At 34.1% G+C, this 27771-nt stretch overlaps 1 protein-coding gene across 1 annotated transcript; it reads left to right on the top strand.

Annotated features, from left to right (window-relative positions):
* Positions 1-4348: 4348 nt before the first annotated feature.
* LOC128230917 (gamma-aminobutyric acid type B receptor subunit 2-like) lies at positions 4349-27310 on the top strand. Its single transcript, XM_052943343.1, has 18 exons — positions 4349-4446; positions 6157-6294; positions 7192-7362; positions 13671-13784; positions 14034-14099; positions 14346-14543; positions 15627-15735; positions 18556-18680; positions 18975-19038; positions 19247-19330; positions 21587-21737; positions 22068-22203; positions 22488-22595; positions 23667-23789; positions 24247-24582; positions 25876-25963; positions 26914-27014; positions 27182-27310. The coding sequence occupies exons 1-18, from the start codon at positions 4363-4365 to the stop codon at positions 27308-27310; spliced, it is 2325 nt and encodes a 774-aa protein (XP_052799303.1). The 5' UTR covers positions 4349-4362.
* The last annotated feature ends 461 nt before the right edge of the window (positions 27311-27771 follow it).

Genomic DNA, 27771 nt, shown 5'->3' on the forward strand with positions numbered 1-27771 from the left:
CTCACCAAACTTTGCAACAAAGAAATTTGGGTTAAGACACAAACAATGAACTAGGAAATGTGTGAAGTCGAGTGATAACATCAAGTTTTGGAAAATCAGAAATATATATATATATATATATATATATGTATATATATATATATATATATATATATATATATATATATATATATATATGTACATGCACGCACAGTTACAACATGCACAGAAATGAAAAGTTTCATCCCTTACAATTAAGTTCGTCATGTCAAGATATACATTTTATAGGGGAGGTAGTATTAAGACCGCAAACTCCAAAGAACTACTTCAAATCATGTCGTTTTAACCCATTTTTTGTCTCAATGCGCTCTATGTTTAGCAGAATGACGACGAAATCATAATATATTGGTTGTGTTGCAGTCCGAGTATGAGTTTTTGCTTGTTCGGCTATTCCCGCGCTGTATTTCTGTATCCCGGCGTTTTATTTTTAGCAGGATATAACTATTTTTAGATCGTTATATTTATCATCATAATGGGTCAAAAAATGGAGGCTCTGGTAGGAAGGTAACATACTGATATTCACTCTGAGTTTAGCTCAAGATGTTCTAGAAATTATTACCGTCCGCAAGTGTCTAATCGCCTGCAGGGTTTGTTATTATAACCTGGTGTGACCCTGAAGCACGCTTATTTGTAATGGTGTATTTTTAATATTACTTTTATCAGATAAGAAACAAAATTGACTGTCTGAAAGTCAAAATAGTTGTATCTCAGGTTTCGCGTTGCTAATGCTTCAAATACTATGATTCGCCTGCTATACAATTACAAAATACTACACATTCTATGATTTTTAGGCGTATACTTTTCTAATAAAATGTTTTCATTTTTTTGCGTAATAGCTTCGTTCCGGTGTAATCTTGCTATAGTTTTGGACATAAAGCTTTCAATTTATTCTAACACACATGCCCTGATACGACAGTGAGTCATGCATACGTTTGATGAAGCAAAGTAGTTCGGATTTAACCTGTAAACATCTAAAGCGTGGGAAGCTTTCATAACAGCACTAGTATTATTTCTACACAGATATTTACGTAACACAAAAATAACATTTATTTATCAATAAAACTTGAAAAAGCACTATCATATTCCCATTCTTAGAACCTGGGATTTGTATTATTGGTCCCAGTTAGAACAGACAATTTCCGATAATCTAAAAATAGTTTCAACCATATAAACTGACAGATTTTCTAAAAATAGTTTCTACATACATTAACTGGCCACATGTTTGTCCTCATCGTGGGAAAACGACCCATCTGACCCAACGACCGCTCTGCATTTTGATTGGAATTATTTCCCTTTTTAAGTTGCTCGTAAAAATAAATAAAACCATTTTCCATAAACATTTAAAACGTTTATGTTCATAAAACTTTCCTATCGTATGATATCTAATCAAAGCACCGAAAACACTTTAGAAGCGACTGAAAGGGGCATGCATTGTAACTTTAAATACATGGGGATACGTCGACTGAAGTGATACGCTGTGCATTTTGAATGGAATTATTGCTGAAGTTGTTTGTAAAAAAATGATTTTCCTTAAACAAAACGTAGACGTATGTTCATATATTTGTAAAAGGAAATGATATATATGATGTATTGTCTTTCACTATCGTATGATATCTAATCAAAGCAACGAAAAACCTTTAGAAACGATTGAAAGGGGCGTGCATTGTAACATTTAATTCATGCAGAAGGGGTATTACGACGATTAAAGTGAAATTTTCATAAACAAAATGACACAAGACGCCATAAAATAGATATAGATATGTTTGTTTCCTCGCCCAGTGTGGACACAAGCGCTCATGGCCCTCGGCACATTTTTCACTTTTATTTACGTGCCCTTCACCCATTCCCGGCATAGTTAATTTTTTTTGCAACTCTCACATATTTGCCCGCTGATAGTCTTTCAGCGCCTTGCGCTTTGATTTTTTAAGCAGTACGGTAATACGATAACGAAACCGCATTGCGATGGCGACAGTACGAATGTGAATGTATTTCGCAATAGTATTTCGCATCATCACCCTAGTTCTGTTGTATTATTGCGATTCCGTTATTGTACTGACGCATTATTATCATTGTTCTGTCGCGTTTTCATTATAGTTCGTGATTTCGCGTTTTCATCTTCTTACTTTCGAGCACGCATTTCAGATCTACACATTCACATGCGATGGCTCTAACGGACTTCCGACTGGCTGGCTGTCTGCACCATATTATATGCTTCCTAATCATGATGATCGTTACATCGCCTGATGTTTACGCTTGACATTAAACGACTGCAAGGAAAACCTCACTCTTACAAAAACATAGCAAACTATATTAGGACTTATTCGTGAAGAAATGCTTGGTGCATTGATTTGAATAATGATAGAAGTTGCAACGGTGATTAAAATTAAAGATTTCGTACGCATCAAATTGAATTCCTACAGCTCTATTGTAATCACTTTTGCATTAACGGTGATGACACTAGGCGCATTTGTAAGAATCAGTTACGAAGTAAAAACATATCTTGGGACTCGCACGTTCTCTTTAACATCTCTGATTATTTTAACCCACGATTCGTTTAGTGCATATACGAAAAAAAAACACACCATAATTTTCAGACTAATAAAAAGCAACCCGTATTTTGATCTTATTCAATGGAGTTTCGCCGTGTTCTGCGGAATATTAACAGTAGATACAGCCAGCTTTGACGCACATTCTGTAATGAATTAATTCTTTAAAAAATCAGTATTTTCCAGGTCTTTTCATTTCCGCTACATGCTGATTATTTCTTAAACCGTGCGAATGACATTTCTTGGTTTCTAAGTCGGGCATTGTCATCAACATTTCTCTAGAAATCAGTATGGCTGTTTATCCAGTGTGTATGTACACAATCATCAACCTTGATAATGGGATTCTGCTTTGCTGAATTGTGTTTGTTGCTCTGAATGTCTGAGTATAGGTAATTTGTGTTTTATGTTTCAACAGAAAAGGTATTCTAAAAGCATTGGAGAATAAAAACAATGAATATATTAAGCGCTTTGTAAAGGATAAGGCTCTTACGCATTTGCATATTACCAAGACTGGGCACACACTTGAAGACCGCAAATGTTTGAAAAGAGTAACTGTGCTTCGTAACCATAATTGGAGATGTATTTTTTATTAATATACAAAACATTTTACGATGAAATACATGACGGTTTTGTGTGTTATTGATATATAATCTTAAAAAATAATGAAAAAAGAAATAACTATTTGGACAGGCCATTTTGCTTTTTTTATTATGAGTGTTGATGTTTTCTACAATTTCTTGAATTTACGTAAAAAAAACGTCGGCAACCATGACTTACAACCTTTAAGTTCGATAATTATAGTCAAAACGAATGTTCTCAAGAATTCAGTTCCTGTTGGTCGTATATATTGACGCCCTACAATAAATCTAATTATACAACAAATCGCGTTTCGCTACCTTTTTAGGCGGTGAACACATTTCTATATTGCAAAAAAAACAACAACACGTGATAAACATAGCTCTGAAAAACTGTGCATGGTAATGATAATACTCAACAAACTATATCACATGTCGAGCATTCAAACCATTCGGACACTAGTCATCCCGCTGGTATACCACGGCCGAGTATCATTTTTGTCATATGCTTCATGAAAACAGGTAGATAATAAAAGTAATATAGTGTTTAACTGTCTGTCTTCATTATTTATTATCATTCATTATTATCGATGTAACTTCAAACACTCGTGTTCATATTTTAAAGTAGCTTAGATATGTTGAGAAATTGAATACAAGTTTCAATATTTATAGTGCAAAGTTATAACTAATTATTGTTACAACAATACAAATTAATCTGTTACATGCTCATGGAAACACAATTAATCCCAGCAGCCCAAAGGATTGCGCGTTGCCCGAAGGGATTTCAATGCAAGAAAACTCCATTACTGGCATTAGTCCACTCCCCTAAAGAAAATCGCAAGCCTATAAAGAGAAGCAATTCTAGCTGATCCGGTAGTAGTAATATAGCGGGAGACAGATAAGGACGCGGTGCGAGTGATCTTTTGAAACGATGATATTTCGTAAAGACTCTTTCTTAAAATGATTACTTTTTATCTGACTAGCGAAACAGCAAAACATCAACAGCAACAGCAACAACAACAACAACTAAGCAGTGCCAACGAAATATGTGTTTCTTAAGAATATTTTTGTTTCTAACATCGTTCGGAATACCTGGCGCATCTGAAAATGCGGAGAAAGCTCTGACCCCACTTCACGTGGGTGTTTTGCTAGAACAAACGAACCACTGGTATAAAGATTACACAAACTTCTTTCCGGTGATAATGGAAAGTGTCATCGAGGCGGTCAGGAACAACTCAGACATTCTACCGGACTACGACTTTTTTCTCGACGTTGCGGACACTGAGGTAAAAAAAGTTTTAAGTTTTTAAATGTTTTGTATATTTTAATGTTTGTATATGGAAAACATCTGAACGAGATATAGTTAAACAATATAAAATGATTATGCATGGATTTGGGCTCGATTTTCAAAATTAGAAAACGGGCTCTTCGAGAACACTATGTTTATGGGAGGGGTTCACCTATTCATCGACTCAGAATACTGAGCCCTTACGACCCTAAATTTAGGGCAAATATGTCTCACGGTGGTCGCAATGGTTCCGTGGCCGTCAAGCAAACGACGTAAATTCACTTTCTATTGCGGCAGATTACACTGGGAGCGGGGTTAAATGTCGACGGTGTATCGATATGATAAAGGTATGTACAAATGGCTGTGGCTACGCTGACGCGCCACAGGGTTGTCATTTGGTACCATTGCGGCTTTCATACAGAATATTCGCTATTAGAATCGAGAAGATTTCAAGAAGCATCGTTATGGCCCCGCAAAGCGAACGCTCTACCACTGAGCTACCGGGGCGGTCTGCGACCTTATTTGCATTACCAATCCGCTGTTATAACTACGTCATGCGTTCTACAAGAGAAGCGTGCTAAAAGGAGGCGAAATACGCTTGGCGTCAAATAAAGCTGTTTTTCTCGGCACAAAAAATACATTTTTAAGATTAAACTAAATAAATATTTTTTTCTTTCTCAGGGTTCGAATTTAACTTTGAGGAGCACTCGCAAAATTTCGCGAGTGCTTTTTGAGGCAACTCGCAAAATGAAAAATCAACTTGCAATTTTATTATTTGCTTTATCCCCTTATAATATTGTCTAATTAAAGTAGAAATTTACACTTAAGACATATTATGAATATTAAAAAGTATCAATCTTGAGTAACTCGGCTACTAGAACTTGTTGATGGCTTATTCTTTTTGGGGGGTACTGAAAGACTCATCAGATGCTGGCCGCTTTTTGATAACAAAGCTGTCCAATAATTTGACATTGTTCACTTTGTATATTTACCCTCGCCATCGGGTAATACCCATTACGCAAGCACGCTACAGATTTAATTAAGTCTATAAGTATTAAACACAATAACATTATAAATTTCAAATAAATAAAAGTAACAGTAAATGTAGCGTGTATGCTTTGGACCATGAAATATATCGATCGACGAAGTCTATTCACTTTGACAGTTGGGCGGAAATATATTCAAAGGTTGATGGGGTTTTCATATAGTGCGCGGAAGCGCTAAATTTAGCCAATGATTGAGCTAGGTGATTACGTCATTTGTATTCACTTTGTATTATGCATGCCTCGGAGCATCCCGGAAAGATTTGAGATAAATCTCGGCCTTTTCCGTATTTGTTCTTTTTTTGAAAACTTACTAGAGCGTGACTCGGGTCTCCGTACTGTCTTCTTTATACTGGTAGTGTAAACATGCCACTTATAGGTTGTTTACACTCGACTATGTAGCGGAATTCATGTTTATTCCACTCTCATTTTAACATTTTGTGGTCTAGAAAAAGCAACTCGCAGAATTTTGCGAGCTTGAATAAAAGTCACTCGCAATTTGCAAATGTCGCTCGCATTTTGCGAGTATGCGAGTCTAAATTCGAACCCTGTTTCTCTTATTTTAATGCTTTTGAACTACTTTAATAAATGTTTAATCGCCATAACCATGTTAAATGTACATTGATCACATACTTCCATTGACGTATCGGTATCACTTACTTCAGGGAAAGGCTGGGTTGGCCGCCAAACAAATGATAAACCTTATAGAAGAAGGGCCACCCAAAGTCGCCATCATGGGGCCTTCGTTATCGGACGAGCTGACTGTCACCGGCCAGATTGCACCATTTTACAACGTTATGGAAGTATGAAGCCACTTTGATTTATTCAAAACAATATCCTCTTAATGTGTCTAATATACATATATATGAATTTTGGGATACACTGTGACCCCAGGTTACATTGGCAGGGAACCTGAAAAGGTTTTATGTGCAGGAAATGGATACCAATTGACTTTACCTCAAATGATGTTACAGAGAAGCTTTTATTTGTTTTTGAAGATTTCAAAATATACTTTTTTCCGATGAAATAAAAAAACAACACCAAATGTACCTGTACCTGTATCTGTAATTTCTGGATATAAAACGTATTTTTGGTCGTTTTGATTATTTCTAAGCAATCAACAGATTAAAGCTGCACTCTCACAGATTGACCGTTTTGACAATTTTTTTTTTTATTTTATTTCTTTTGTCTCAGAATCAGTCAGTTTATGCGTTAATGTCTGGGAACCAGTGGTATTAAAATGCTGACTAAAGATCAGATCGCAGATGTCCATATTTAAATTTTTTATCCCCCAAAAAATCATATTTCCTAAGGCGTTAGTAACGCTTTTCGCCATAAAACATAACATTTTAAACGTAAATATGTCATATATGATCTTATGTCAGCAGTCTTATATGAATGATTTACATAAATTTAAGCAGATAATTAGCTCATTTATGGATCGGATACCTTAAAAATTACCAATATGCTATAAACTCTTATAGGAATCACATGGATAATACATCACATTAGAATGTTCGTGATGATATTTTGTTAAAACATAATAATTCTTGTATTACATAAATCACCGTAAACCGTTGTTCAAGAAACTTCAGACAACATTGTTTCAAATTTCCACATGTATTTCCAAGACAAAGATTTCATTATTCCTTGCATTTTATTTTTCTAGAGTAATTTCTAAAACGAATGAAATATTCCAGATTTCTTATGTGGCGCAAACAGCTTCAACTGTTGACAAGGATCTGTTTCCAAGCTTGTTTACCGTGAACCCAATTACGGCTTTATTAAATCAAGCTGCGTTGAAGATGATGAAGTATTTTGGTTGGTCTCGGGTTGGGACAATCGGCACTGAGGATGAGAGGTCTGTTTCGGTAAGTGCACAACGTTGCCATAGTTTCGGAATGCAAATCATGAAAACATTGTTTTCCTGAAGTAGTTATTTTAAATTTTAAATCGTCTTCTGTTTAGTTTGAATCATATAGAACGTTCCTACTAACCGCCAATGAAGTGTACATCAACTTCATGATTTCTTGTTCTATATGTAAAGATCAAATGTAATTCGAACACACCACAATAGTACTCCATATCTTGTTAATAGTGTGTTTTTGTAAACGAAAACATTGCATTAAAAAAAGAGGTATCGCTTTCGATGGGCTCTTGCAGTAATGCGCTCGGATTTGTCCATATTTACAGCAAGTTTCACTTATTCGTTTCTCTTGAAATAATTCATACTGATCACAACCTGTACACACAATACACACATTGTTTTAAATATTTCAATGCTGCGAAGAATACGCATTTTCAAAACACTGAACAGGGTTCTAATACTGAAACTAGCAGCTGCACTGATGTAGTGTCATCAGCCCAACAAATCGTTAATCATCTTTTTCAAACACAACAAATAAATGAGTCCACTGCATATTTTTAATTCTATAACAGAATTGCTTGAAAAAATGTTGTATTAGTTGTATACCTTGACAATTGACATTATTCCTAATAATCCTGCTACGAATAACATAATTCATAGATATTAAACCAATGGCAAGATTTACTAAAGTCACAAGATAACTTTGGAAAACCAAATTAATGTTGACTTCGAAATGATACAAACCATTGCATTGGGTATTTTAAGTAAATATATCATGTGTAAAACAATTACTTCGGATATTTCAAGTAATTGTATACTGTGTAAACCTGGATTGGTTATTTGTCCGATAATGTGTAATAGTGAAGGTCTGTGACAATTCAATATTTTTTTTAAATAAAAACATAACATTTTGTAAACAATTTAAAATGCATACAATTAATATGAAAGCTTTGAGACCCACTCTCTGTGTTGACCAGAGTAATTGTTCATGTGTACAGCTAAAGAAATGACTGGTTGCCATGTCTACTGGTTGACATACTTCTTATTAACAGCAAGTGTTAAACCAAACATAAAGTCATAACGGTCAACTTCGTTCAAATTACTAAGATACGTTCAGCCAATCGCTGTATGAATCGCGGAATTATTGCCAGAAAAGTATTTATTATCTCCACATGTGTTTTTACATTTACATGCGGAATGACTTGATTTTTGACCAATCCAAAAGAAGTCAATGTTTGATTGAACAAAATATGTGATGGTTATATTAAACCGGAAACAACATATAACATATATGTTAAATGTTCAATTTGTTTTTGCAACTGATATTGTACAACGTTTGTGGATTGTGGGTGAAAAGTTACAATAAGAATGGGCGTAACCTTTCTATTACTGCTGCGCAGATAAATAACAACTCTATCTTGCACACACTGCACACACCAGTTACGTTACCCGCAAATCTCTTGATTGAAATTCTACGCGCGCACAAAAGCTCTCATTTATAATCTCATTTTTTCTTGTGAAAGGCGCAGTAGCAATTACTCGGCCAATTACTTTCATTACTCCTTTAAACAAGTTTATTTCAATTGTAATAAACGAACTATTACATAGATACTAAATGTATACTTTATACACTGCATGAGATTTATTTTATTATCATCTTAGCTTATATTACTTCTCCTAGTGTTTTAATGAACTGCGTGCACGATTTTTTCTTTAGTTCAAAATGACAGACCAGATACGCTGACTTCTCTGAAATTCATGTTGTATATTTTTTAATACTAAAAACTATAAATTGCTTCAGTATTAAGTTTAGATTCCCGGGTATAACACAGAAAAATATTTTAAAGTTGACTGTTTCAAAAAACGTACACGGTTTTATAAGTAATGGCCATGCTTTACGTTTTTGCACAACAACCTGGACGACTATAACCCCAAGGCTTCAACAATATCTCGGCTTTACCTTCAAAATAATAATTTAGGTTATTTGTGTTTTGTCACAGTTAACTAATAATGATCTAGTCATTTGAGTTCCAACACTCAAACCTTTTCTCTTGTATTACCTCACCCTTTTGTTTAATTTTTAAATTTATATGATCTATCCCTTTTCATTAATTTGTAAAACGTGAACTATAACCTATACTTAAATGTCATGGCGGTGATTATGTTCGACTAATATCTGGTTATTCAAAACAAAAAGTGATTTTCAGGCTGCTAAACCAAACATCTTTTTAAATTAAAATAAATGTCAAAACTTGTCATTTAAGTGAAAATGAATTACCTGGTTGAACTGCATAGGCATATCAATAAAATGACATTGTTCGGGTGTCGGTTAAAGTGTAAAGAGCGTGCAAGCTTCTGACACGAAATTTAACGCAAATATTTAAATAATGGTATATAGATTCTAAGAAAATTTATGTCAAAAGATTCATGTAATTTATACCAGCCCGCTGCCCCCCCCCCCCCCCCTCCCACGCCGAGTAAATTGACTTTTATTTTTCACATTATTTTTAGAACCAGAAAAGACTCTAACAGCAGGAATTTAAAAAAATATTTCCTATTTCAGGGGATGGGTAAAACAATAAACTAAATCTTCAATGATTTTACTAAATGTTCGAATTTATAACCGTTAGGGGCAAGTTTTATATAAAAATATAAAAAGGAAAATGGGCATAATCGTTCTATTACCAGTATACAGATAAATATAACGTTATTCACTTATACCTAATCACGGCCTCTAAACGCCAGCTCCACCACTTTACGGTGGTGCAAAGAAAAAGAGCTGTCGACACTTCCGTGGTGGAGCTGTGCCTTATGTTTACATGAACAAACGTGAGTATGATTTTTATTTTATTTGATAATTTCATTTAACGGACATATTTCGAAAATCGGGGAATGTGGTACCGTGTAAGAACATTTCTACTAAAGGCCGGATACTATTTCGTTTGAATATTGTGCAAACTGTGGTGTCAGGAGCTTTTCTCCCGAATCGGACTTGTGCATATTTTGAGAACTGATTGCATAGCAAGTACATTTCGGTGCTTACACACCCCGTAAGAACATTCTCACGCATGCAAACATAACTGTTATGTATAGTACCTATGCCGGAACACAACAAAACTGATAAGCTCTTCTTAAAAAGGAAAAATGCACATATTTATAAAAGTGGTGGCGCTGTTGCCCTAGTGGTGGCGCTATCGAGTATGTTTTGCGCTTGAAGAAATATAAAAAGTAAACGCTTTTGGAATGAATACAACAGTTGCTATGTTTATCATTCATTGAACAATATGCTGGTTATGCATACTACTTGCGGAAACAAAACTCTACGCGAACTACCTTAACCTTACTGAAAACTATTTCGAAAACAAACGGCTAGGTGCTGTTATTTTTACCATATTACTATAAGTATCTATCATGTGTGTCCGGTACGGATAGAAAAATCCGACCCGAGTGCACGCGCGTAAGCCGGTAACGAGGTTTGCCGAGTTACCGGGCACGCAGCGTGACCGAAGGACGGATTTTTCGATCCGGACCGGAAAAACATGATTGATATTTTTTCTTGCATATCTAAAATTATCAATTTGTGGAAGAATTGAGGTAGAAAACGCACTTTTGTACATTTTACCAAAAAGCGCGTGCAACGTTGTTTACTGACGTCATAAAGCGCAGTAATTTTAAATCACTATTGATGTCAAATAGTAACTATTTAAATCGCGTTTTTACGATTATTCATTATCTATTTTAATTAATTGCATATTTATATAATTGATTGCGCTTTATTGAAATAAAATAATGTACTTTTCATAAACCATACAATAAAAGAAATAAGAAGTAGCGCGTTGTTGCGCATAACTCATCTTACATGGTGGTGTAAGATGCGTTTTTCCAGCATTGTTCAAATGACCGGAAACACACGTCCGATATGCAAGAATACCTCTCTCATAACCGGACCCACATGATAGAGACTTATAGTTATATGGTAAAATTAACAGCCCCTAGCCATTTGTTTTCGAAATAGTTTTCAGTAAGGTTAAGGTAGTTCGCGTAGAGTTTTGTTTCCACAAGTTGTATGCATAACCAGCATAATGTTCAATGAATGATAAACATAGCATCTTTTGTATTCATTCCAAAAGCGTTTACTTTTTATATTACTTCAAGCGCAAAACATACTCGATAGCGCCACCACTAGGGCAACAGCGCCACCACTTTTATAAATATGTGCATTTTTTTTAAAGAAGTGCTTATCAGTTTTGTTGTGTTCCGGCATAGGTACTATACATAACAGTTATGTTTGCATGCGTGAGAATGTTCTTACGGGGTGTGTAAGCACCGAAATGTACTTGCTATGCAATCAGATCTCAAAATATGCACAAGTCCGATTCGGGAGAAAAGCTCCTGACACCACAGCTTGCACAATATTGAAACGAAATAGTAACCAGCCTACAGTAGAAGTGTTCTTACACGGTACCACATTCCCCGATTTTCGAAATATGTCCGTTAAATGAAATTATCAAATAAAATAAAAATCATACTCACGTTTGTTCATGTAAACATAAGGCACAGCTCCATCACGGAAGTGTCGACAGCTCTTTTTCTTTGCACCACCGTAAAGTGGTGGAGCTGGCGTTTAGAGGCCGTGCTAATGCTATTTGTTAAATGCTGTCCGTGATAATAAAGTAAAAACAGTTTCGATACCCGCAAACCTGATGATCTAAAATGTTCACTCACACAATAGCGCTCCTGTATTATCTTTTAAACTTGACTTGTTGATGCCGTACCATGTGTACAGTTTATACAGATTTGCATCAAAATAATAATCTTTTTCATTACATTACGAAAGACCGGTGGTAACTTTTCAAATTCAATATTTCATGATTTCCTTTTCACAAATTCACGAATTCAACTTCACGAATTCACGAATTCAACTTCACGAATTCACGATTTCAACTTCATGAATTCACAATTTCACGATTTCAACTTCACGAATTCACGATTTCAACTTCACAAGTTCACGATTTCAATTTCACGAATTCACGATTTCAACTTCACGAATTCACGATTACACGACTTCAACTTCATGAATGCATGATTTCCACTTCATGAATTCACGAGTTCACGATTTCACAGATTATGATTCATGAATTCGTGAATTTGCGAATTCGTGAAGTTGAGATCGTGAATTCGCGAATTCGTGAAGTTGAAATAGTGAAATCGTGAAGTTGAACTCGTGAATTCGGGAAGTAGAAATCGTGAATTTGTGAAATAGTGAAGTTGAAATCATGAAGTCGTGAAATCGTGAACTCATGAAGTTGAACTCATGAAATCATGAATTTGTTCAGTTGAATCGTGTAATCGTGATTTCGTGAAGTTAAAATCATGAAATAGAGAAGTTAAAATCGTGAAATCGTGAATTCTTGAAGTTGAAATCGTGAATTTATGAAAAAGAAATCATGCAATATTAAATTTGAAATGTTACCACCGGTCTTTCGTATTACATGCCTATCAATTTCCCTCTCCATATCTAACAGTGAAATTACAGCACGCCATATTAAAAAAAATCATTTTCACGATATCGGCGTTTTCTAATACCGTATCATGCTAGTACGTTGTGTTATCAGGGTTGTAAGAAATACTTTCGAGTCGCTAAAAATAGCATGTGAAGAATGACTGGTAAAAACCGGTCTTATTTTAGATGTATAACATAACCCGATGTTACTCATGCAACTAGTAGCATGTTAATTTCCAGGAACCTGGCATAAGTGTGTGTATCCTCCGTGATCAATTACGTTGGAAGACCTTGTTTCGAATGAAGACTTCAAACAAAGACAACTCTTAATTTTTAATTTTCTTCACCATTTTAACTAAAACAAAGGGCTCTCTATGCGCTATGTTTCAATTAAAGCGGTGAATAAATCGTAATATCTGCCACCCATCTTATCGAACATAGCTGAATATCAGTGATATATTTGTTTCTAAAAACTAGTTCTTAACGCTTAGTTTTGGGCAATATGTTGTCAAAGTGCCATTAAATAACGATGGTTTAGAATACTGATAGAAAAACATATTCAAATTGAATGACGACACGTGATTTTGATCATGATCACGTGATTTGTGTACGGCAATAAATCAATAAAAATGTGTGGAGTTTTGTCTGCAATGAACCATGACTTAATTGCCTAACGATACAAACTATCTGGGCAGATTTTTATTTAAATATTTATTGTTCACCTAATATTGGTCATTGATGGTGTCATTTGGTATTTATCTATCAGTATTATAGGTACATAAAATCACTTTCTTTTCTTTTGTTTCCAGCAACTAAACGCATTCCACAACCTTGTCCAAAACACCACTAACAACATGGTATTGGTCACAGCTGCAGTTCTAACGGACTCCAGCAATGTGAAGAACATACTTGCAACGTTTAAGGTTGTAGCCTTCCATTATTTATTCAATTCTCAGTACATCAACATCGCTCAATGCTTCAATTATACCGATTTATTCAAAATGGAGTTGGTATTAAGTTAAATGTTGACATTATACAAACATAGAAACCAATATCAATGCATTGCCAACATACGTAATTAATGTGGGATTAAAAACATGTTAATCGATACAAATATACAGTGTATATACATAATTATTAATGTTCTTTTGTTCCATGCATACGTGACACAGCAATTCGACGTCCGCATCATAGTTGCAGCCTTTCGTAGTAGTCTTGCACCGGCCATTTTCTGTGAGGTAATTATAATACATATGTGTTATAGTCTTGAATTCAGACGTGGATGGTGAGAGAGATTTTCTTACAGGCTAGTTAACTAATATTCAAATTACCATGCAATAAAAATAAACAAACATAAATAAATTTTTATCTTGATAAAATTTTGTACCTTCAGCTTGGCCTCCAAATATTTTTAGTAGATCTGTTTTTTTTGACATGGGTATGTTATAATTTCAACATACAATAGTTTAGTCTATAATCACCAGGCGTACAAAATGGACCTGTACGGCAGTAGCCACGTCTGGATACTCTCGGGACCATTGTTATACCCCATGTGGATCACAAAAGCCAACATGAGTGGCCTCGATTGCACACGGGAACAGCTTATAAAGGCTTCCGGGGGCCATTTTACGCTCGACTTCCACGAGATGAGTCAGTCCCAGGACATCATAATAAGTGGAAACGTTTGTATATTTTACGTACATTTCTCATCAACGTTACGTTGATGCCTGTGCAATCCGTGTTATAGAGTACCTGCTCAGGAATTATGAATATGCAAACAAACATGACCAAACTAAGAGTGTATACTAGCTATGGGCTATGGAACACGTCATGTACATATTGGTTAACAGTGAATAGTGATATAAATATAAGACAAACTGTTACGGAAAACCAGAAATTAAAAGGAATCGGTATGAAGCTCTGTGAAACGGCCTTGGTTAATCGATACGTAAGCTTTTAGTATGTCGGTTTTTCATAAAAAAAACTTGCCACGTAACGGAACAAATACATTTAACATGTATACGGCATAGTAAGGTAACATTTTAAAATACATTCAATTACCGTTGTAACACTCGAAATGGAAACAATCGCGTGACATTTAAAAAAACAACCCATTTAAGAGTCTGAAAAAGACAAATGATAAATTGGTTTCATGGTGATTTACACATAAATCATATCTCTACGGAAATTGTGAAGACCTAATTTCCATAGTTTCCAATATTATCTTAAAAGTGTTTTCCCTTTTCAACGTCATACAGTATTAAATTAGGTAATGCTTGCGACAATGTCTATTAAGGTATTCGATGTTCACTTATCATGATGCCAGGTGAGCCCTTACTATTTCGGAATCATTTGAAAGAGACTTCAAATAAGTAACTAAAAATGAAATTTTAAATTAATTATATATTATAGTAACTTTTGTAACACCATTGAACTTGTGCATCTCTGAGAAGCATTTTGACGCCACAATCACGATTTGCATATTAAAATCATTAAAATGTGCCATAAAAATGCACGAACGAAGCATAATTTTGTTTAGCGTTAATTTCATTGGTTTGAACGGCAGTCAGAAGTGTTTTTAATAATTCCAAAATAAGAGTGTACTAGTTATCTTATTTTACTGAAATCAATTTAATAGGTGCTCAAAAGTTTCTGGTATATCTATTGAAGCGCATTGACCTTTTACTCTCCTTTTAAAGAGGCATTGTTTACACTGGCTTTCAGTGTCGTGTCATGCAATTTCATTGCAAATCTTTTTATTCCAGCCTGCAAAACAGGTGTATGAGGATATGCAACAAAAGGCTGACCAATTGGGATGGAAATTTACAGCCTATACTCCTTATATTTATGACGCAGTTTGGTCACTGGCTTTAGGTGAGTGTTTAAGATTTATATTCATGGCTCCAATATCACAAAAAAATCAAGTCAATTCTACTTTCAAAACTTAACTTATTTTACCACATCAAATAACTCATTTAGTTTTTGCACTTTTTACATACACATTCTCTCAAAGATAAAACAACTGTGGTCAAGATTCAAAAGAAAAACATGTTCAGCAGCAGAATTTGTAATTGCATACAACTCGTGTATTTTAGCAACTATCAAACACATGTTTTGCTCATGAATTCGTTTTCTTTGAAATATTGACGAAAGGTTATTATCAAAACATTCTATGAGAAAAAAAGTTTTTTAAAAAGTTTGTCTGTTGAAAATGATTTATAAGATGGCGTCAATCTTTTCTTACTTTGTAATTTTGGCCATACCAGCCTCGGTTCGATACAACTATACGCATTATTTCATACCGAACAAGTACCAGTGTTGGAATTATAAATACTCATTTTTTTTTTACAAAAAATAACGTTCCAAAACTATTCCAACTGTGTTTAAATGTGACCGTGAAAGTTTGATAATATGATTTCGAATTACTTCGCGGCTCTGAACTGTTTGGTGTCTTTCGCAGTTAAAACCGATCATCAAATATGCTCGTTGCCTGTTCGAGTCATGGAACGGCACAATATTGTGCGCCCTTGAAGGCGATCGTTATCCCAACTAACGGTTTCGGGTGATATATTTATATTTTGCGTGGTCTGCCCGTCCGACTGTCCGTCCGCCTTACGTTCTTCCGGAACTATTACCATGTATACGATAGAGAGAATTGTGTATAACAATAGTGCAGTGGTACACCTGCTCGTCTCATCTGTGATTCGGGTCAATATCAATTCAAGTCGAGTGCTTAATTTTGTTTGTCTGGAGACATTTCTATGTATCTTATTGTCAGAAAATATTAAAACTTACATGATGTGGGTAAAACTAAAGTGTGGTGATGCTTCAAATCAGTAACAGAAATAACGAGAGTGATCAACAGCTTGTTAAGAATCAACTTTAATCATTATGCAGGCTTGTAAAAGCGCAATTTGCCTAAGTGTACTCCAAACAATTACGACAAAGGTTATTTAAGGATATGATTCTAATCAGATCAAAAACTCTTATCAGAGAAGTGTGCCTGCAGAATATCCAAAGTTATCTAAACGTAATAAAGATAATAAAATAAAAATGGCATTTGCTTGGTGGTGCACTGGAGAACGTGCTTGTCAAGAAAATGAGAACTTGGTGTAATGTGAAATTCATTAAAAGCGGTAATATACGAAAGACCAACCTGAAGGTGTATCGATCGCTGAAAAAACTGCCACCGTCTCGGCACTTACCAAGTTATGTCCATGTATACAATAGCAATATAATAATAGTATGCATTCTCAATACATTATCTGCGTCAGCTTCCTATAATTAAAGTGTAGAAGAATTTCAAAAATCCTATTCTGAATTGATAGTCTAACATTAGTGGAAATATTTTATCCTTGTAGGCGGTGACCAAATTCAATATTATTTATAACGTGTATTTCATCCGTTAAATCGTTTTGGTTTTTTTGTATTGACGCGAGATGAGTGTGGGAATTTCATTCCATTACAGCTACAATAGGTGTTTTGTCTCTCGTTTAATGTTTGTTATGCGTCTAACATAATGCCTAAAAATATACTTTTTAATAAAATTTTGCGTACTCGGCGTGTCCTTGTAATTTCCGTTTCATTATCAGAAAATATAAGTTTATTTCTTTTGAACAACTTTGTCATCATGTAGTTTAGTAGGCGAGTGCGGATTGTTATTTTGTTTATCAAAACATCAACAACGCAATTTCAAAACCTGCTAAAATGCAAGAGGCATTAATTTCGTTGTCTGAAATCGGTATGTGATGCAATTGAAACTCATAGTTTCATCTGGCAAAATCAATAACATATCAAGTACATCCATTCGGCTGCTTATGGAAATCTCCTTTGTATTTAAATGTCAAATAGATTTCAAAGGTTAATGTTTTGAACAGGTTTTGATACAAATATATAAAAAGCTGAATTTCTGTTGACCGTTTTCATTGTTCAATCAACTCGCTTAGCAGGTAGCAAAATCACACAAAGCAACGCATAGTTTACGTTTGAAAGTTTTAATGCAATTAGTGTTATTAGACTGTTTCTAATACTAATTAGGATATTAAACTTGGATCAATACATATGAACATTCATCTGATTATAAATTTCGGCTAAAACTCTATGGAAGCATATTTATTAAATATAAGTCTAAAATGTTAAGTACAGCCAATTTCAACAGCGAAACTAATTGATGTGGTTTTATAAAAAACAACATATACTATGCATGATGTTGAAGGTCTTAAAATCTAGGAAAATGTGTTGCTTCGATTGCATATTGGTCAATTCAATAGGATTGTCTCTTACCTTTATACTATAGCTCCCTTAATGTAAAATAAATACATTTGTTAGATTAAATGCAGAATATATTGTAATAAAGAAGGTGCCAACAGTATTGCATGGCATAGTTACAAGATAAACCAATTTCAGTTACTATGTCAATATCTTAAAAAAAACTAACTATCGTAAATTGATGCTTTGCATCTGCAACTGAGAACACTTTAAGGGAATAATGCTTTCAGAGATTTCAACATCACAGGTATATAATGCGAACATGAAGTCCTCTCGTGACTCACGTTAACCACATCATGAAAACCGTTTACTTCTGTTAGGGTTACCAACTTGGCACGCTACAGTGCAACTATTGTTTATCATAGAGTTCAGTTTACCTAATTAAAAAGGTTTATTTTAAGATTGTTTTTGATGTATTATTTACAGGATTGAACCATTCACAGAAGCTTTTATCTCCGCTTGGTTTGTCGTTGTCGGATTACAATTACAGCAATGTATTTCTTGAAGCCATTAAATCAGGAATGAAAGAAGTTCACTTTCATGGAATGTCGGTAATTATTTCATTAAACACTTTTCAAAAATAGTTCTTGTTCACGATAAGCAAATGACCAAATTTCAAACATGTATTGTCATTTTAAAGCAGTTATTCAAGAAATTGTAAAGCGCTTTCGTAAGGCGAGAAATACTTAATAGAAGAACATACTATTTGCCAGTTTGTATTTGCATGCGCCAACATTCTGGAAAAATATCACCAGTTTTGTTTTCTTTTTGAAATTTGTTTTAATCCACTCGAAACAAACATGGTAAGTTGCTGGAATATTGTTCCTTTCTTATTCTGTTCCAAGGGACCTGTATCGTTTGATGAACAAGGTAACCGAATTGGCATCAGCTACATCCAGCAGAACTTCAGTGAGTCGAGTTAATACATTATTATATTATTGTATAATGAACTTTTATACCATAACAAAATCCTGAAACATGTAGAGTTGCGATTTAGTAATACATTATATTCCGCCCTTCAGTTGATATCGGGGTAGGCTTACATGCCCCTCTTGCCAAATAAAAATGTAATTTTAATTACTAATGATAATGTAATTGTATATTTAACGTTTTGCAGACGATACCACAGAAGACGTTGCTAGTTACAATCCAGAAAATGGAGTTTTGACTTGGTTTAAACCAGTGGAAAGCTTGTGGGCAGGTATTAAGTAGTTTTTATCTACCTGAAGATTAGAATTTTTAAATTCAACAAATGTAATGTTTCTACGAGTGCGTCTGCCAAGGAAATTATATTAAAAGAAATATCATAAAATACAGAATTAAACCCTGATTTAAATGTCTATTGTCTAATATGCTGTAATTTATTTTCAACGATGATATCCTGCAGCGGGAACTGCTAAGGCAAATTTATTTCATAAGTATTGAACATAGGAATTGCTAGAACTTTGAATTACCGAAATTTATTAGATAAAAAATGACTTGATTTAGAGCAAACTACTTAACAGTTGACCTCATGAATCTATCAGAATAAATATTTTTACTCTTTATATAAGTCTCTTCTACATTTGATTACATCCGGTGCCAAAGCCTCAATCATAAAAACAAAGCAAAACACCAACGGGAAGGAAAACTATATCAATTTAACGAAAATATCAAACATGTACTGTGTTTCCATAAACAATTTTTTAGCCTTCTAAGTAAGTGAGTGTGGAGTTCGACAAGGCGACCATTAAAGTCAGCTTCTGTTCATTATGTATCTTTATAATCTTAAACGATATTTAAAGACCACATGTTCGCAGTAATGTAAATTTAACATATTTTTTATCCCACTTGTCCACACAGTTTTTTGGCAAAATATGCAAAACATTTAAAAAGAATTTAATACCTTTGAAGAAAACTGTAAAATTCGGAAACTTAAAACATAACTAAAATAACATAGTTCTGGTGTTCGGAGCAAGAGTGGTAGACCCATTTTCATTGCAGATATATGCGGGGAAAATCAGAATAATAATTAGTTATAAATACTTATGCACATTTATGCACATTATTCTACAGCTATGGAAGCTATAAAAAGTTGTACAAATTGTCCTAAAGCAAGCAAATAGATTGACGATTCAGAAATTCAATGTACCCATATGCATATAAATTACTTAAACAAAGTGTGAAAGCTGAACGTTCAAAACACAAAAAAAACATACTGGGTCATCTCCAAAAGTATGGCAGTAATATGACTTTTAAATAATCTTAAAATTCAATCATTGCTTCTCTACTTTGTATAAAGAAACAAATATACCTCGTCCACACACTTTCCTCATTATTCGATGCAATAAATAAAAATAACTTTTTAAATTGGGAATTGTTTAATATTTAGGTGGAATGTAAACTTGTTATTCTTTACAAAGTAAATCGAGTATTAAACATTTTAAAACAAAAACAAAAGAAGCAATGCCTTAAAGAAGGCTATGTTCAGCTTTAGTTTTAGAGGAAATTCTCTGACCAATCTGACCAATGACAGTGTCAACTACTAAATAATAATAACATATATAAACCCTGATACAACATATGTTTATCATGATTCAACATTTGTAAATCTTGATACAACATCTGTCAACCTTGATATAGCATATGTAAATCCTGATACAACATATGTAAACCTTGATACAACATATTTTAATCCCGATTTAACATATGTTAACCCAGAAACAACAAATTTGTAAACCCTGATAAAAAATATGTTAACCCTGATACAACATATGTTAACCCCGATACAACACATGCCTATCCTGACTCGACATATGTGAACCCTGATAAAGCATATGCTTACCCTGACACAACTAATATTATCTCCGATACATCACATGTAAACTCTGATACAGCATATATTGACTCTAAAACAACTTTTGTTTACCTTGAAAAAAACATGTAAAACATATGTAAACCCTGATACAACCTCTGTAAACCTTTAAACAACATATGTTTACCCTGATACATCATATATAGCCTATAACCACATATGTTAACCCGGATATAACATCTGTAACCTTTAAACAACACATGTTATCCCTGATAAAACATATGTAAACCCTGATACGACATGCTGCTTTATAACATTGTTGTGACAACTAACTATATATGAAAATAACAGAGCCAGCGTATTAACATTAACGGTTAAACAATATTTAAATGAAGGATACCTTTTTATACATTGAAACAGTATAAATTCTAACCGGCAGCCATCACCGTGATTAAACATGAATTGCAGCGTTAACACAGAGTCGAACGTGACCTTTTCGGTGTTAACGTACAATGGTCCTTTTTGAGAAACCCAAAATTCATAATCCTATTCATAACTGGATGTTAACATGACTTACGTTGAGTTTAAGTATATCATGATTTAAGTTGAGTTTAAGTATATCATGATTTAAGTTGAGTTTAAGTATAACATGTTTTTCTTCAGATGGCAGAATTCCTAGAGATAGTTTCAAGTATCAGCGATCTCTTGTCCAAACTAGTGGAATAGCCTTTGGCATGATTGTCGTGTTGTCGGTAATCGGCATTGGCATAACATTTGCCTTTTTGAGCTTCAACGTTTATTTTAGAAACAATAGGTACGTGCATGTTTTGATTATTAACAAAAGATTCCAAATTAATTAATACAAACATAAGTTTTATTCATGTATAGTAAAATTTGAGTTTGAATAAAATGTTTTTTGATAAATATAACATTTGATTCACAATCCGAATGAAGACCGATTATTGTATCAAGATTGGTACTAACACACTTTATTAAATAAATGTGAATCAATCCTCCTATGAACAACTTCATCGGTCTCTCAGAAAAAGGTTTCAGCTTTGTCTGTAATTTCTTATATCCCTTTTCACCAAAAAATGTTCTTTTTATGTTATATTCTTCCTTTATATATGTAAATTTTATGCAGAAGGATCAAGATGTCGAGTCCAATGATAAACAACTTGATAATGGGTGGCTGTTTGATTTTATATGTGCAAGTCTTACTATCTGCTTTAGACTACACACATACTTTTGATGAGCAGTCAGGGACAACTGTTTGCATGGTAGGTATTGCCGGAGTCTGCTATTCCAATGTATGTTTTAATTCTATGGCACTGTGCTTCGTTATATTTAAAGTATAAACAATAATCATAGGCATAAGAAACAATTCATTTAAGTCACTTATTATTTATGTTAATAATCGTTTATTACATTGCAAAAATCTGGCTAAACACATGAATTAAGTTTTCGGTAGTGCAATGTCAGATGGCATGATACCTCATTTACTACTAACTTTCAAGTACTGTACTTCACAAGTTGTAACTCTATGCAATGTGTTCGCGTTTAGACTCGAATTTGGATGATGTCTGTTGGTTTCACCATCCTGTTTGGAGGAATGTTCTCAAAGACCTACCGTGTGTATGTGCTATTTCGTGACTACCATTGCAAGACCAAGGTTAGTTAAGCAAGACAAGCATGTAAGAACCTTTGCATTCCAGTGTTTAACAACGCAATCTTATTATTCAATCAGGTTTAGAAGGTTTGTTTTTAATAAACTAAAAAGGCTTCAGTGTATATTTTCTTCTTCGGCAACTATTGTGTTTCAAGATAAGAGTATTGTTTGATAGCTTAGTCCTAACTGGTTGAGTGCTAAAATTAATTAGGAAATAAGCGGAGGTATTCCCTCGTGTGATATGATGATACCTAGAAAAGCTCATTTCTCGTTATTGAATTTTCAAAATACTGCAATAGAATAAACTTAATTATATACCCATCATAACTCCACACGCAGTACAATTCGCAAAATACGGTAGTCCGTATTCATCTCCTGTGCAATACGGCCGTATTCCACTCTGCTCACGTTACGTCATTCAAAATGTCGTTGTGCGACGTTAAAATGACGTCATGACACAAAATAGCGCGTCATGAAAAAAGACATTTCTGATGAAAAATGTGTTTTTTGAAGTCGTTTAACCATGCCTGCGTCTTGTAAAACCCGAATCTGCAGAATCCACTCGAGTCGAATACAACCTCCCGGATCAAAAGGCAGTACTTATGACTCTATTTTAATATCCTTGCGTATCTTGAAATAAAATTAATTAGAAAATAAGCGGAGGTATTCCCTCGCGTGATTAATTAGAAAATAAGCGGAGGTATTCCCTCGCGTGATATGATAATAACAAGAGAGTTCGTTACTGAATTTTCAAATTACTGCAATAGAAATCTAAGATATCTTGTAGAAATAAACATCATTATATTTTACAGGACAATTAATGTTATTCTAATAAGAAAACTTTTTTAATATCAATTACTCTTTCTGAAGCATAACATTGTTAGCTTTAACTCGCCTTTGGAAAAAAGATGTCCTCCCAAATAAAACAATATAATGGAATGGGGCCACATACGCTTACAGCCCGTTAGCGTTGTATTATTTGATTCTTTATGCTCCATTTTATGTTTCTTCACGTTTCTTTCTCTAAATCCATGTATATACCGTCAAATGAATGATGCCTTTCATATTTTATAGGTTATAAAAGATATTCACTTGTTTGGAATGGTCGGGATTTTACTTCTGATCGACTGTGTCATTCTTATACCGTGGACACTTGCATATCCGTTGACTTACAAACGCCATGTTGTTCAAACTAAGGTATGGATTTTTTTTTCATTGCACCCCTCACTGCTTGGTTACATTATTAAACAATATGTCAACGGAGTCAAAACTTGACCACAGTTTGCCGTATTTCGGCAGTCTATGACTATATATTAATGTTTTTGCTCATGATCAGTATGCGTTCGTACATTTGCGTTATAATGGTATAATGACAAATTGGGAAGATTGCTCCGAACTCTGTTGAAGATAGCACCCTAAATAACGGCATCGTTATTATTATTTAAAGATAAAATAGTTAATGATGTGCTCATACATTTAAATTGCATAACAAGTACAGGGTAAACAGTTGTCTCAAGCCTTAGAGCAATACTGCAGATTGTTGGAAACTTTAATAACGCTCTGATCAACCGGCCTGATGATTGTCTGTTTGTTGTAGTGTACGTTATTTACTTTGACTCAGTATTGACTTAATAAGCAATTTTTTGTTTAATAGGACATCTCCGATTACAATGTCATCTTTTCTTCGGTGTACCTTTCCTGTTATGAAGCACGTCAAGGCTATTGGTTTGCCTCTGTGTATATTTACAAAGGGTTGTTGTTGGCCTTCGGTGTTTTTCTGGCCTGGGAGACACGGAGTGTACAAGTGGCGGCATTAAACGATTCAAAATACATCGGAGCCTGTATATACAACGTGGTGATAGTCTGTATCTTTGGGGTGCCTCTTGGGCACGTCTTGCCTATAGAGCAGACGACATTGACATTTGCACTAGAATCATGCCTGATTGTGTTTTGTACAACAATCTGTCAATGTATCATATTTTTGCCTAAGGTAAGCCACTATCGAATACTTTCATGTAATCAAACATGTTTTCTTTCATTGTCATGAGAGCGAATGTTGACTACTATTCAGCATTTTAAAAATGTATCCATATATTAATTTAAGCAGTTGTCTGTACAGTAAATAAAATGTTTTCAAGCTAATACCGATGCATTATCTTATTCAATTTGCAATGGGTGTTCATCAACTCAAGCTCATGATTTACTTCGTAAATCAAAGTCTCCCTGAATAATTTGCTGCGTAAAACGGGAACCGAGGAAACTGTTTGTTCTTTATATACTTATACTTATATCACATTCACTTTTCACTCAAAAGCAATTTAAAGGCCCATTTTCACAACTGTGTCTTCTGTAGTTTCTTCTGTAGGTTACCACTAGTACCCATACTCACTTATGTTATGCATCTGAACTTCATACAAAAACACGAAAGATGGCATTCCTAAGTTTGTAACTTTTATGAAATTCGCTGAATATTATACAAAGTAAAGGATTCACTATTATATGCAATTCGCAATCAACTAGAAAAATATAAATTGTTTCGTTTAATTTAAAAAATATTATTTAAGGAATGAGTTGCGGGTTTGATATCATTAACCCGCAATTCATTACTTATATTTACACCAGAAGTTCATTATTTCATCCATAATTGTTAAAAAATACTTCATTTCATTTAAGAAAATCTTTTAAGTAATCCTTTCTTGCTCATTCTGTAAATAGAACGCCTCGACTATAACCGGAAACATGTTTTCAAATGACGTCACAATAACGCGGGAAAAGATCAACCACTTGAAATAACTTTAAAACGTAAAATTGAAACACTTATAGCAACAATTCATTTAAAATATGATAAATTAACACTTTCTAAAATGTTGATTTATAGTTTACGGGACGGTCTGACGCAATACAAACAATAACAAGATCAATAGTTTTCATGTATATTGTTATGCGATGAATTGCGATCCGAACATATCCGAACAATCATCGATTGATAAACGCAATTACCGAAAGGCAGTTCATTTAAGGAATGGAAGTTGAGGTGTAAATATTTCTGAATATGAGTTACACACTCAGATGTTAATGAATATTAGCCCAGGCCTTAATGTCTATTTTACTCATTTCAAATATGAAAATCTAGTTTTGTAATATTTATTCCAGCTCCCTTTCTCATTACCAAGAATAAATATGAGTAATTGTTTTTAGATGATTGTCAATAACTTACTTATTTATAAAACTTTGAGCAACAACTCAGTGGTATACGCTGCTGAATGGTTTTGATATGTTGTAGATCCAAACAAGAAACCAAGTACACGGCCCATTTGTTATGTCGACACTGGCATCCGAGGATTCGAATAGCCAGGTGACGGCGATAACAGGTTTGTTGAATTGTCGTCGATAGAACAATCTTTATAGCTGTTGCCATTTGAATTTCTTATTGCTGTTGCTTAATCACAGTTTCGTCGTTTAATTTATTGCAGAAGCATGAACGAAAATACATATTTCTGTTATGACAATGGCAACAGATCGAAACAAAACAAATATAGTGCCTTTTTCTGCGGTTTAAGAATAACATGTTTTTGTCATGGTGCCTACATCTTATTCGATCTGATTATATTCTTTCTTGCGTTTTCGACAATGCAATGGCAAATGATTATTTAAATAAATCCCCATAGTGTCAACTAAATAACACCATGTAAATTCGTTCCGCTCGATTCTTTATTAATATTCATTTGAACTGTCAAATCTAAACGGAAATAAACGTAACTGCAAATTGCTTCCACATTGTCTCTGAAATAAAGCGTATATAGCACAATACTTTAGCTATCTTAAACTCATAGTTATATGTTAAGATACTTGATATCGTATATGCTTAAAAAAGCATCAATTGTGTTTGAGTACCAATTGCAAGTCAATCACATCATGAAAAGGTTAAAAAAATACTATAATTGTGGCCATGCTTATCATGTTTTGCTCGAGAACATAAGTTGCGCTTTCTCAATGGATAACCGTCTGAATGTTTGTATATCACAATATGTGTTCAGATAAATTGTAATGATTATAAACTAAGTGAAAATGTCTTGGCCTGACAGGTACTTCATAATGGCAATGTGTCTGTTCTCAGTATTACACCATGCCCTTCACAATACATACCTATCAAGAAACAATATCTATAAAAGGTCATTGATTGTTTTAGTAAGGACCAATCGAAACTCATTGTATATTGAAAGTACATTAATGACTTCTTAAAACCGTTTCCATCGAACGGTAACAAACAATGCATACGTCTCATACACCGATATTATTTTCTCATTTATTCCATGTTTAGATAGAGGTAGAGCCATATCGAAAGTGTCGAATGTGAACAGTGAACAGAATGAAGTCCATCTACGGTCAGAAAACGCAAAGTTAAGAATGCAAATGGCAAACGTAAGTTGTGTTTGAAACATTTTTCTTATTAATAGTACATCAATTTGTCTTTTGAATGAAATTTAATTATATCGAGCACGTCTGTCTTTATTATACTGAAATACTATCTAGTACGTTTGATATATGGATGTGTGTATGCAATAACAACATTTTCATTTATATTTTAGGAGCAAATAGCAATAGCCAAATTACGGAAGACCCTTCTTCAAGTCACCGGGAATGTTCACGTGTATAAATCAGGTTCTGACTATGTAGTGTTCCAGAGAAACGTAACACCCAATGAAACTGATACTTAAAAAGATCTGACATTAAGAAACGGTGTGGCGCCAATTATTAAATATTAACCATGCTTCTTTCAATCGAACATCTTTAAATAATTTTGTCAGGAGAAAAAAACCGTATTCAGGTTACTGAAACTGTGTAACGATTTACGAAATCATTTAACGTAAACATCCTTTACGATTTTAAAACATCTGTGCTTGCATTAATCTGCCAACGTTCATTTTTTGTCGAAAATCTTTGTTATTGCACATATGCTTTAATTCATACTGCCCGAAAAGGATACGCAGTATAAAGCAAAATCAAACAACCATTAGCAAACCATTCTTTTGGAAAAGTGTGTCGCTTTATGAAACAGTTCATCTTTTGACGTTTTAAAAGGAAGTTTAAGGAGACGTTTCTATAAACAAAATGGATCCGAACGTTACAGTAAGAGACGCTGATACGTAAAACCCCGATGTGTACCGCAGCTGGTCTG

Source organism: Mya arenaria, chromosome 4 (assembly GCF_026914265.1).
Source record: "Mya arenaria isolate MELC-2E11 chromosome 4, ASM2691426v1".
Classification (NCBI taxonomy): domain Eukaryota; kingdom Metazoa; phylum Mollusca; class Bivalvia; order Myida; family Myidae; genus Mya; species Mya arenaria.

Bases quoted from the DNA above. Each gene is read 5' to 3' on its own strand.
- LOC128230917 (XM_052943343.1), top strand. From the start codon at position 4,363: ATGGAAAGTGTCATCGAGGCGGTCAGGAACAACTCAGACATTCTACCG. The intron at 13,785-14,033 runs GTTGTAGCCTTC...TACGTGACACAG, and splicing joins ACATACTTGCAACGTTTAAG to CAATTCGACGTCCGCATCAT. The intron at 22,204-22,487 runs GTAGGTATTGCC...GTTCGCGTTTAG, and splicing joins CAGGGACAACTGTTTGCATG to ACTCGAATTTGGATGATGTC.